This window comes from Pelecanus crispus, chromosome 12 (assembly GCF_030463565.1).
Source record: "Pelecanus crispus isolate bPelCri1 chromosome 12, bPelCri1.pri, whole genome shotgun sequence".
Classification (NCBI taxonomy): Eukaryota; Metazoa; Chordata; class Aves; order Pelecaniformes; family Pelecanidae; genus Pelecanus; species Pelecanus crispus.
In genome coordinates, this window is record NC_134654.1 from 8220306 (window position 1) to 8233310 (window position 13005).

The window sequence follows — 13005 nt, forward strand, 5'->3', positions numbered from 1 at the left end:
GGTGTGTGTGGCTCCCAAATCTTTTCAGCTCTGGTCATTGTCATGGAAATGTGGACAAGGATTTTAGCAAGGCTGAAAGGAGGGACCTCTGCCTGTGATGCTATTTTGGGCACAGTGGCAGCTCTTGCATCCCAGCTGGAGAGAATTAGGTTCCCCCTAGACAGTGAACTGCATTTGGGCACTTGACCATCTTGGTCTGCTCTGTGAACTCCTAAGAAGCTGTCCAGGTTTGATGTAATTTTGGGGAGTCCTTGGAGATGGTTTTCTGAATGCACCATGTATTAACTGCAGCTGATGCGCATGAGCCTGCATCCATCCCAGGCACATGTGCCACCTGAGACAAAGTCCACAGGTGGCTTCTCTGTGCCAGCATGCTGGATTTCAAATGTTCCTGCTCTGCTCGTGTGGATCCAGCTTGCTTTCTCCTCTAGTGACTCCTTCATCATCTTTCATGCTGCTGCTCACCCTTTCCTTCCTAACTCCTGCTGTCAGCTAATTGCATGACCTTGGCTGCCTGTGTATCCCAAACGAGCTTGAGGTGCAGCTGCCAGTGCTGGGAAACACTGCCAAAACAAGTAGGTTAGGAACCTGAAGGGGATGTTTGGTGTCCAAATCCTCTTGATTTCCAAAGGAAGGTGGGTGCTAAACTCTTCTAAGTCTCCTTCAACCTTTCCTCCCTTGTTCCCACATCTTGCAGTAACCCCTTGGATGCACAGGGAGAGTAAAGGCTTGATTCTGTTCAACCCAGGGCTGCAGCTGCATGTGCTCGAGTGCTCTTCTTGGCCCTTCTGTGCCTCAGTTTCCCTTTCTGGAAAGCAGTGGGAGGTGATGATGCTTGTTTCCTTTGATCTGTATAGCTGCAACTTCCCATACAGCATGGGGGTTCATGCTCTGGTGAGCGGTTTTTCTCTGGCTGGAGACCAAGTCACCTGGAAGGTTTAAGATGAACTTTGCTGCATCCCAGCAGTTCCTGGCTGTGTGCTCATGCCATGGACCTGGTGGTGCAGCAGTCTGTCATAGTGCAGGTTGGCTGCTCATGGGAAGCTCTGTGGTGGAGCAGCAAGAGCAGGGGGTTGACAACAGGGTCCACCAAAAGGCCCTAGCAAGAGGAAGGGATGAGTGAGGCCTAGCATCCAGCCAGGAGGAGATGGGGCTGCAGACAACTACCTACAACATAGGTCCAAGGTCCACACTGGAGACAAGTAAACATGCTAGATCACTTTAGCAAGGACTGGGCTCCTTAAATGTAGCTGCTGGACCAGTGGCCAAAGGGTGCATGGGTGGGGGTCCCAGGTGGGGCTCATCTGAGCAATTAATCCCTGTTAATATATCCAGGGCCTTGGCCCTCAGGAGGGAACAGTGCACTGCTCAGTTGTCTCTGTTGTGCTAGTGATTGAGCTGTGCTGGTGAACTTGCCTCTTTTTCTTTTCTCTCTCCAGCACCCCAAACCTGCCAGTCAAGATGCCCAAACCCAGCAAGGTGAACCAGGCCCTGGCAGGTAAGGATCCTGTTCTGCTTTACCTGTGCTGTCCCTAGGGTTACATGAGGAAGCGGTTTACCTTTCTGTGGTACTTCCTTTCCTTTGTTAGTTTTTAGGAAGAGTCTGAAATGTCACTGGCATTTAGGGTTTTAAGCCCAAAGACTTTTCAGAAGGGCAAAGAGGGCAAATTTGGGGGGAGAATGGGGTGGTCAAACCTTGGTAACTGTTTTTCTCATTGGTGCTGGTCCTGAGGCTCTCAAAATGAGTGGGTTTATTTGGGGGTTGGGTATTTATCTTCTCCTGTAGGTATGGATGAGCAAGTAGCAGGGGGAGCACACAGATCAAGCTCAGAGTTAGCTGTTACTTGCTACATTTCTTGAAGTCAAGGGGGAAGAGTGGTGTGAGCTGGTGTGTGGTTTTTAATATGAATTTTTTTAATGTGATTTTGTTACAAAAGCTCAGGTGGTCTTTAGCTTAAAAAAATGATTGCAATGCCTTGTCTTGGGGAAAGGAGGGGACAGACGTTGAATCAGACATTGTCTCCTGAGGCAGCAGAATACAGGTTTGCTTGTTATTGTCCAAACCTGTGAATACAATACTAAATATACCTGAGGAGTGTGTCTAGGAGGGATGAAAGTGCCAGTTTTCAGTGCTCCTTTTCAGAGTAGATTTGCCTGTTAAACATGAAATGGCGTTGCCTTGAAAACGACAACTCGCGCTTGCAGCTTTCAGTGGAAGCGTTTCCATGCCAAAAACCGTCGGTGCGTTTGCTCTGTTTTGACTCGGCCAGTGCCAAACCGCGGGACCCTGGTGTTGGTGGTGCCTGGGGAGATGGGTGTTCTGCTGAGAGCAGATGTCTTCTCCATGTCGACACTGACTGTGCACTCAAAATCGTATCATAACGTGGTAACCTGGGGTAGAGGAGTGGGGAAAAGACCTGCTGTATGGTGTTTTCTGTACCAATTTCAGGCACTACAGAGTATCTATTAACCCTCTGGTTCTTGTCTGTGCATGGTCTGTCCAGGTTATTAGATCCTTGGACACTGAACTTTGCTCCTAAGCACATAGAGATAGTTCTCGCTCTTAGAAAACAGTTACCACCTTATTCCAGGAAAGGTGATGGCGTTTGGTCTCCTGGAGTGTCAGGCCTCACCCTGCCAGGATTGATGTTTCCAGTTGTCTAACATTGGTATCATTATGAAAACTGTCCCTTGCATGTCTCTATAGCCAAACAGGCACTGTGTAAAAACTAATACTGGGTGTCCTCTGACAGCGAGCAGCCCATCTGTTTCCCTGTTAGCAAATCAGTCTTTGTGGAAATGAGGTGTAAAGTCAAGCTCAGACCTTGTCTAGGTGGATGACCTGAACAGAAGAACTCCGCTTGGTTATGAAAGCTCTGAATTTCATCCCCTGGCTATTAGCACTGACTGTGTAATTAGGTAATTATTCACATAAAGGTAAATACAGCAAAGAACTGAAGCGCCCTGGTGAATCCAGGCTGTGATAATGTCGTTAATGGTGATCTCATTCTACATGTGCAAGTCATCCACTGTTAATTTGGAAGAGGTGAATACATATGGTCTATTTATGCCTTGTAGTGCAGTGTTTAGATATAAAAGGCTGTAGGAGAGCTCAGTAGAATAAGCCATTTACCCCCATTTAATAAAGTAAAATGACAAGGTTAAGTTTGTAATTGATATCTCTGTTTTTGGAGGCTGGGGGTGCAAAAGAGGGAGTAATTATTCATTTTAATAACCTTTTGCTCTCCACAAGACAGCTAGCAAGAGGCATGCTGAGTTGCAGGGGAGTGCAGGGCTACATGGGCTGGGCTGAGTGTGGTCTGTGCAGAAGCAACTCCTTGGGGCCAGCGTCTCCTTCAGACCCAGGTCTTCATAGGACACAGCTTTGATGGGCGCTGTGCTGCCTTCTGCCAAATGTGACAGACCTCAGAGGTGCAAGGGAGGAGAAAAGTCTGAATTTGAGTCTGTCCTTGAAATCACATAGAAGCAGAGGAGCTATCTGGACAAGTTAATTAGCAAGTGAAAGGAAAATAAATCTCTGGGAACATTTCTGGTAAAAAGCAAGCATCAGAGTTCTGGTAAAAAGGCCAAATTTTATCACAATGTTTATTAGCTGCGTCTTTAGGGACACCTTCTTCCCCTCTATGCTCCACTCTCTCTTTCTAGGACCTCTTCTGGGAAGTGGTATTTTGTTCATATTGAAAATCCTGCAGATGGTGTTTGACTTACTTATTATTCAGGTTATTCTCTAACACACAGGCTGGGCCCCTTTTGTTCCTCCGGTCCCTGCTGCATGGCTGCTTCTTTCAGCATCAGTGGTGGAAAGGCTGGGGACCAAAGGGGGCTCCATGATGATGTGGGGGAGAGGGCAGTCTCAGATAGGAACTGAAAAAGGCTTTATTCTGGGAAGCGTGTCCAGAAGTCTCGCAACCCTTGGTTTCCATCCCAAGGTGCCTGTCAGCAGCTTTGGCTCTGGTTTGACACAGGAGGAATAAACCCCCTGAATCTTGTGGGTGATCCCAAGAAGTGCTGCAGGTGCATATCTTGGATGCACAGGGAATTTCTGGTGGATAAACAGGAGATGGGGGATCCTGCAGGTCTGAATGAGAAGCTGGGTTTTGTTTGTGTGATGAGAAAATGGAGATCTGAGTGAGGGATTTGTAACACTGTCAACCCCATGTCTTCCAAAAGCACAACTTGGGATCCCAGAAATCATGAAGCTGACTTTAAAATCATGTTTTGTACAGAAAAGAAATGTCTTTTTCCTTGCTTTCTGCTATTTTAATACTTCAAGTTACGTGTGGAAACTTAGCTTGTAAGCTTTTGCTTTCCCCGTTAGTATGGTGAAGTACCACAACAGGGGTCTGAGCAAACTGTTGAACCACAGTGTTGGTGTTTAAGGATCAGCTGGACTAACATCTCTTGGGAATAATGTAGTTTAGCTGTGTGCCTTGGGGCTGGGGGGTGGACTAGGCAGTCATATGAAGGCCCTTCTAATACTGTTTTTAAGATGAAGACTGAGAATTAGCTTTTTGTTAAATGAAACTGAGCATTTCTCGTTCACAGGCTTCCTAGAGCTGGGGCATTTGGGAACATACCAACCATAATAATTTTGCTGGTGTGTGTAATCATATAAATTAGCAGTGCTTCTGAGGCCTCACATTATTTGAAGGCAAGCTCTGCCCTTTCCCCTCTACCTGCTTAAATCCAGGACTGGAACCAAAGGCATACCAGTCTGACGTCTGTGCAAATACAGATCAGTAGCCAGGGCCAGTGACCGGAGCGGCATGTTAGGCTGGGTATGTGAGCAAGAGTGTGGTCAACGCTTATAGATTATGTAAGGGTGTTTTTCCCATGCTCAGCTTCTGCACAGGATATTACAAAAGTGCTTTATTTACATGGCAGGCTGAGAAAAGCTGGTGCATGTTGTCATAGTTCCAATGAAAATAGTTTTACCCCAAGGAGTCAGTAACATTGTAATTCTGGCCAAATAGATGTTTTGAGCAAGAGAAGAGGCAGTCCTCTGAGTGTGCTTATTGCACATGTTTGTAGGATTGGATCAGATGCCAAAGGGTGCTTTGCAAGGCTTTCTGTCTCTTCCCTCCTGCAGCCCTTGCAGGGAAGAAACCCAGTGGCCAATGGAAATTGTGAACATATTCATTAATACTTTTCAAGCTCCTGGGGTAGCTAGGGAGCAGCAGGAATCCTTGCAGGAATGTGTGGGCATCCAAAGGAGTCTTGGTCTGGGCAAGCTTATCCTGTTGCAGCTTGGCCCTTGCACCCTCAGGTGAGAATTTATCTAGGGCCAGATTTGTTCCTGACATAACTCCACAGATGTCTACAATGAGTTTGAATTGAAATTGTTGTGTCCCCAGGTCAGAATTGGAGAATCAATCTGCAGATGTGATGCGTGTCTGTGTATTGTTTTGGTGCTTTGTATGAACACACACTCCCACGTAAGGCTTGGATCACAGGAGATCCCTTGCTGGGGACTCTTGCCACCAAACTTGTGGGAGCATTGTTAGATGCTGAGATTTCCAGTATTGTATTAGAGTTTTAAAGGAAGCATTGCTGCTGGGTTTTGAGATGAGCCAGAAGAGCAATGTAACGCCAGAACGGCCCCTTTTTGAATGCTCTCTTGATTTGAATCTGCAGAAGATGATTCATTGTGTGTCTCTCCAAAGGCAGCAGAAGGTAGAAGTAGAAAATTACCTTTTCTTGGCCACTTTAAGATTGTCCATGGGAGAACATTTGGGTGGGGGGTAATTCTCCTGCTTCCATGTTTGCCCTGTACTGTATGTTTGCGTGGAGTTGTAAATGCATTTGCAGCTCAAAATGAGAGAAAGTTCCTGGAATAAGTGTTTGTTTTTCTTTGTGATGATTCAGGATGCTGGCAGACAGTTTTGGACATGTTATTCCAGGTATGAGAGGGGCTGTGTTAGAGGGTAGCTGAACTCAGCTGAGGTTCTGTGGCTCATGCTCTTCACTTGGTCTAATTTTTGAAGGTGACATTTTGTTCTCTCACATTAAGAGTCTGAAGTCAGTTGTTCAGCTTCTGTCATGTTCTCTTTTTTTCAAATGGGCTCTGCACATTAATGTTAGCAAGACAGTATTGATCTCTTAAGAAGAAAGCGTTAATTTTGCATTTGCCTATCAGTCAGCTGTGCGTAGGTGGTGATAATCCCTGTTAGTCTTTGGACTTATTTTTCAAATGTCAGTCTCTGCAGTCAGTGTGATTGCACTACTTAGAAGCAGGTTTTTTTGGAGACAACTTTACTGTTTCCTTTTCTGCACCAATTCTGGGGAATTGGCATTTGCAGCCTTGGTGGGGTCAGGCTGTCTGAGATGATCTCCCCCAGCCATGGGGAGGTCCAGCATCTTGCCTGTTTCTCAGCAGTATTGTTCCTCCAGACTCTCTAATCAGTGTGAGTTGGTACCGCTCTTCTAGGAATAACTCCAGCTGTCTTTTAACCTGCTGAAAGGGAAAAGTACCTGCCTGGTGCATATGCAGGTGACAGCTTTGGTGCTCTTGCTGGGCTTCACATGTTCAGTTGTATTTGTTTGCTCAAAAAACAAGTAGCTTTTGTTATGGGAACACTTAAGCTGCTGCTTAAGGCTCCCTGGGAGTAGTGAAGGACTGCTGGCTTAGACCGGGGTTGAGAGCACACAGTAGTCTTGCAGTCTTTGGTTCAAGACTTAAAGGAAGCTATTTTGATTGTGAAATTTCTGGATCCAATGTTTGACTAGAGGCCTGCTGGCTTGTACTGACTTCAGGGCCTCTCCTTGGCTCTACCTGCCGGGAACAGCCTGGTGCTATCAGTAGGGTGAGGGGTACTAACTCAGTGCTTGTATGCTTTGAAGATCTTCCTCTGGCCCCCCAGCTCCTGGGAACTGGGGGGGCTACACCTCGGGTCTAGATCAACAATGATGGTACTTAATGAGGGTGATCCATGGCTGCCTGGTTTGGTGTTACCTATTTCCCTTTGGAAGCGCATGGTTTCACCATGCATTGGGCAGCCTGGTCTTCCAGCCAGACCCGCTCTGCCAAAGGTAACCCTGGGGAAATTCCTTCATCTGTCTGTGCCCCTCTCCCCATTTTGCGAAACCCTTTCTGTCTGTTTTTTGGTCCTTAAGTGAGAAAGTTTTAGTTTAACCATCCAACTCTGTCAAGAAAGGACTTGAACAGGTTCTGGAATATTTATTGTGTTTGGACCTTAAGTGAAGTAGGTGCAAAACACAGTTGGCACTGCACAGGGGTAGTTCTGCTTGTGGGGCATTGACACAGGCTTTGCGCAGGGCATTTCTAGTCGCAAGGCGCGGGTTCTTAAGTAGTTGCATGTCTGAGGCAGAAAATAGTCTTACCACTTGCACACCAAGCTGGCTGATGCTTCCCATCATAACTTGATTTTCAATCGTGTCTGGGCAAGGTACCTCATTTTTGTCCTGAACAAATGTGCTCTTATATCTTCCTTTCCCAACCCAACTGAATAGAGGCTTGAAAAAAGAAAATCCTTAGTCTCAGCTTTGGCTGTGAATTACTATGCAGGATGCTGGCAAGAATTTACTAGTGTTAGGATGTGGTTTTGCATGGTCTACTGTCAGAGGTAGCTTTTGGGGAAATGCTGTCTTTTAGGTTGTCTGCTGTTAGTTTGCAACCATAAGCATTTTTTTTTTTAGTTCTGGTGATGGCTTTTGCAGGTGGGGAAGTCATTTCTTGGGAAAGCAAAGGCAGGTGTTTTCTTGAATGTAAGTTTAATAGCAATATGCTACCTTAGAAATGTTATGACTTGTAACAGGCCTGTGTTTCATGGGCAAACATCATATTAGATCAGCATGATCAGTCCTGTAGCTCTGTGTGCCAATTTTACCTTCAGGGAATGGCTGTCCTTTTTAATGATTCATTAGCTCTAACAAACTGTATCCCATTAATACAGCTGACAGGGATGGGGGAGGGTGAGAACTGCATTGCAGCTAGGGGTGCTAGGAAAAACTGGAGTGCCAAGGTGTGGGGTGAGTGGGGGGCTGCCACCACCGGGCTTGTCTGGCAGGGAATTGAGTGGGGCAGCTCCAGCCCATGGTCAGCCCAGTGCTGCTGCAGTGTTTGAAGGCAGTTAAGCTGGACTCTGGGGATTGGTTTGGTGCGATGCCTTTGAAATACATAGCTTTAGTGAGGGATAGCTGAGCAGGATCTTTAGGGGTTACAGGTGATGCCCCTCATCCTTCAGGCCCCCAGGGTCAGGGCTGCTTCCAGGGCTCTGGTGAGCGGGAGGACTTTGCACCACAGCAGACTCAATGCCTGAGAAGCCTAAAGCCAAGGCAAAGAGGAAGGTGCTATTCATACACAGCTCAGAGGGTCACGGGTGAGACTTGTGCCCGTATTTCCCTTCTTTAATTTGCTGCCTGGGCTCCTCTCTCTAAAAGCCTCTGGATCGTGTCCTTGTGCTGACTCCAACCCTGTTGCCTCTTGGATGTTTTATGTCCCCTGAATCAAGGGCTTGGGTTTTGTTTTATTTTATCTTTTTAAATTTTCTTTGAAAGGTTAAAGTTTATTTTAATGAATATGTTTCCCCGTTGTTTCCTTCCTGCATGTTGATCTCGTATCCGCTGTAGGCATGACGGCTATTCTGATGTCAGCCGCTGGACTCCCCGTGCACCTCACCTGTGTGCCGCAAGCTGCCAGCACCCATAAAGCCACTAAAAAACACAGCTCAGTTAAGGAGGGGAGGAAAGTGTCCAAGAAAGGTAGTTCCTGCTCAAACTCTGATATTTGCTTCCATCTCCTTCTCTTTATCTCTCTGCACTTGTTCTGCCTCCCTCCTTTCCTCTTGTCTCTTCCCCCACCCTCTTGGCTCTTCTCATTTGACTGATGATGTTCACCCCATCAAGGGGAGAAGCAGGGCATGTCTCCTCTGGCCTGCACAGACAGGCTGTAAAATAAGACGATAAAGTAGACCCTGTCCTGTGGTAGCTCTGCTCATTTCCATCAGTCATTAGGGCTGGAGCAGCCCAGTTGTTCTCTGTGCATGTCGGAGACTCCTGCAGCCTCCCCTGTGGTCCCTTTACACCCTCCTGGGGAGCACTGGGCATCCACATACCAGGATGTTCTCTGACTCATTGGTTGGTCAAGTCTGAGAGCTGAGGAACCATCAAGGAGAGCATTTAATCCATACGTGCTTTCAAGAGAAGGTTTGCTTTTGAGCCATGCTTGTCACAGTTGAGTCATGGGCTGAGAAGGATCTTCCAGACAAGCAGGCCCCTGAGTCATACAGGGCTTTCAAGGTTGAATGCAGAGGATTTGTTCTTTCCACCTGTGTCTGGGGTGGGGCAGAGTGGAGCCCTCTCTGGTGGACATGCCCTGGCAGGAAGGGCTGGGTTACCCCAGCTCTCCTGTGAGGTGAGCCACCTTCAGGGCAGGGCCTTCATTTCTCCTCTTCATATCTCACTGGCATCCCACACCCTTGCCCTTGCAGAGTCGGTGGGCTCCAAGTTTAGAGCCTGGGTCCTATCTGTGTGTAGCAACCCTGGGACTCTGCGGGGATAGGTGTGAATCCAGCCTGGTGTAGCTGTAGAGGTTGTTTGCCAACCCCAGCATAGGTGTCCTGGGGTCGTCAACCACCACCAAACCTAAGGTGCTGCCCCCTTCAGGTAAGCAAAGGTGGGACTAGAGGTGGGGGGGTGTTCAGCATGGAGATCTTTGCGTTTAAGAAAGAGGGAAGAGCCCTGAGGTGGAGGGGAGGAGGTATCTGGCTGTCTGGGGAGTTTGTTGGTGCCAGTGTCTCTCTCCTTGAGTCCATGCGTGCAGTGAGGAGGCTTGATGGGGAAGTGAGGTCCAAACCCATCTGAAAGAGGCAGGGAGGTTGGTAGAAGGAAATTAGAAATTAAATGCAGAGAGGGCTATCTTGCAGAAATGCATTATGGAGGGAGCTAGGAGGAGGAGATGCAAATAGTGAGAAGGAGGGAGAGAGCAAGTGTGGAGTAGGATGTGTGATAGAGGAGGAGGAGAAAGCAGGGGGCGGCAGGAGAAGCAGCAAAGAACAGGAGGAGCAAAGGAAAATGGGAGGTGAAGAAGAGCTGAGCGGAGGTGGATGATAGAGGGGCTGGGTGAGGATCTTGCTCCACAGAGCCAGCTGGCTGGTGGGGTAATGCTGGCTCCTGCTGCTTCACTCCCAGCATGGGCAGCATCCGTGCAGCCCTCTGCAGCTGGGGACGAGGGCTGGGTGGTAGGGATGCCCTGGAAGCTGTGCCGAAACAGAGCTGCGGAGAGGCCAGGCCCTCCTGCAGAGGTATTGCCTGGCCCCTGTCACTGGATGAGCCTGAAAAACTAAGGGCCAGGCCTGCCATTGGTGTTGGACACCTGCTGCTGGCTAATAACAGGAAACTACCTGTATTTAGGGCAAGGTGTGACCACAAACACACAGCCCTGCTCCTCTGCAGTGCAGCTGGCTGCCAGCTTCTCAGTGGGGTCTGTTGGTAGCAGCATGCTCACAGCATCCAGCCCCTCCTTGGTGAGGAGATGTGGGTGCAAGTGACCGGGATGCTTGCAAGAGTGTGATGCTAATAGGAGGATATGTGTTGCAACTTCTGAGCAGGGTGGGGAGAGCAGCAATGCAGAGCATGAAATGAGCGGGTGGGGAGGATGGGATGTGGGCTGGGGGGTAAGAGCAGCATGCACTGTGTTAGGTATCCACCTGGGGAGCAGAGGGGTGGCTGTAGCTGTGCTGGGTGTTATGTACCCCATCAGCAAGGTCTCTTCCTCAGTAAGATGCTGGTTTATCAGCATTTGCTGCAGCACCTGGGAGCACACATGTGTTGCCTGCTGGGGCTGCTGAGCTGCACCTTGGCCAAAGGCTGGGGGTGCTGGGGCAGGGCTGACACCAGCCTTGGCCCCTGGGGCATCCAGGCAGCTGGCTCAGCTCCAGAGCTGTGCCCGGTGCCAGGCTTGGGGACCTGCCTGGCTGCCACCTCCCTGCCAGCTCACCCCTGCCACCTGCTGGGGCACGGGGAGCAGAGAGGGGACACCAGCAGGAGGGATGGGACAGTGCCTGGGGAAGGGGCACCAAGCAGCTCCCTCTCCCATCTGGCACAGCAGGATTTGTCCCAACCATCCTTGTCCTGCTCAGGACATGTTGCAGAGGAGATGCTTTGCCAGCTCTGCCCTTTCCAATGCTGACCTGTGAGAAGGGGGTGCCTTCTCTGTTTTAGTTTGCTAAAGTCCCCCCTCTGCTTTAGAAAGTGGGGTCCCCATTGCTGGGGGCAGGGAGGCTGGTCCTGTAGAGTGCATGACTCCTGGGATGAAGAGGGTGCTCAGTCCCTCCTAGGAACAAGCTGTGTTTGTACAACACCCCTCTGGGCTTAGGAACACTGCTCTGCAGTGAAAATAGTGAGCCTGACTTTTGGCCAGGCTGTTCTTTTTCCCTTTACAGGCCCTGAAGCTGCCAACAGGCAGAGATGGGCCTGTTCTGTGCCCTGAATTTCTGCATCGCATGCCCTTTCCCCTCCCACACCCCTCCAGGTTTTTCCATCACTGAGAGCTCTAGCAAGAGCTGTGCATCCAGGAGGAGGCCATCAGTGTGCTGACTACAACCAGCTGGTGCCAAAACAGGTGGTGGTGGGTGCAGTGTACCCCTGCTGAGCCCCTTCTCTCTGACTCCTGTTGCTGCAAACCCTGGCCCCACGCGGGTTGAGGCAATGTTGATGGAATTGCAGCCAGCTTGGCAAATATCTGGGTTCTGTTAAACAAAGGCACTAATTAGTCAGGACTTGTTAATGTTGTTGCTGTTCTGGCAATGATGTCTCGGGCACAGGCGAGCGCTGCACTGTGGGTGCTGCAGGTCTCGGGGAAGCCGTAGTCTCCAGGCAGGCACTGCACTGTTGGTGCTGGCACGGGGCCTGGCAGCCTCTGCCATCCTGATGTATCATGCTGCTTTCCTGCCGGCTGGCATGGCACCGCGCTTCCTTGGGCTGCTGCAGCCACTGCCTCACGCCAGTGCTGCTGACTGCACACTTGGGGCGGACTGAGACCCCACCGGCTGTCCAGGAGGAAGGTGAGCGGCTTGTCCAGCTCTGAGTGCTGCTGTGCTGCTCAGGAGTGGAGCTGGCTGCCACAGAGGGGGACTGAAGGGAGGAGGCCTGGTTTTGAGTCTGGTGTGCTACTTGTTACCTTTTCAGCTGATGGGATCACTGTCCGCATTTCCCCTGGCTTGAAGGTTTCTCTGCACATCGTCTCTGGGGTGGGCAGTCATGCGCAGAGTGCTGCGGTCATGGTGGGAGAGGAGATGAGCACACTTGTCCTTCCTGGCTGAGCAAGATGGGATCTGGCTAGGCAAGGGGAATAATCCCAGCTGACTCCGAGTGCTCCCCATATGTCCTGTCCATCTGCAGCTGGGACTGTGGACTGTGCCGGTGCCTATGGGATGGGTGGGAGTGGGGAGCCCATTGGAGTTGGGGGAGCTTGCCTTTCCTGTGGGGGACCATCTACTAAAGGAAACAGGCTGCAATAATGGGGATGCTCTGTGTCAGATTCAGAGCAGCCTGGTCGCTTGGTTAACCTGCTGAAATGCTAAATGTGGAGAAAGCTGTTTTTAACATCAAATCTCCTCTCACCTTCCTGATTTCTGGGCAACCCTCTTGGGAGTGAGGCCAGTAGGTCCAGCCCTTGTAAGTCAGAGGGCAGAGGTGATCAGAGTTGGGTGACTGTCCATGGCAATAACTGGAAACAACCTCTGTCTGACCTGCATAGGGTATAAAAAAAGTCTGCTGCTAACCATATGGCTCATTTTGGGATACAGAAGGAGGTATGTTACTGCTGCAAGCATTTGGTTGCTGAGGAAGGATTCAAAACACATCTGTTAAATGTTGCCCGTGGAAAGCCCTTGCTTCAGCAAGCAACTTATTATCTACAGTGAGGAAGGGGAAGCATTAAAAAAAAAAATCATTATTCCTCTCTTTGTAAATGAAAGAATGGTAAACATTCCTTCACATCCCAGCTAAATCAATAGCACAGCA

General features: G+C 49.4%; 1 protein-coding gene across 3 annotated transcripts in view; it reads left to right on the plus strand.

Annotated features, from left to right (window-relative positions):
* Positions 1 to 13005, plus strand: part of DTX2 (deltex E3 ubiquitin ligase 2) — a 34633-nt gene that overhangs the window by 14622 nt on the left and 7006 nt on the right. For 2 of the 3 annotated variants that reach the window (XM_075719731.1, XM_075719732.1), the window contains exon 3: positions 1440 to 1498. In XM_075719731.1, the coding sequence (XP_075575846.1) occupies positions 1440 to 1498 (59 nt within the window). Of the gene's footprint in view, positions 1 to 1439; positions 1499 to 8610; positions 8743 to 13005 lie in introns of all 3 variants that reach the window. The other variant, XM_075719733.1, reaches the window with a different exon arrangement.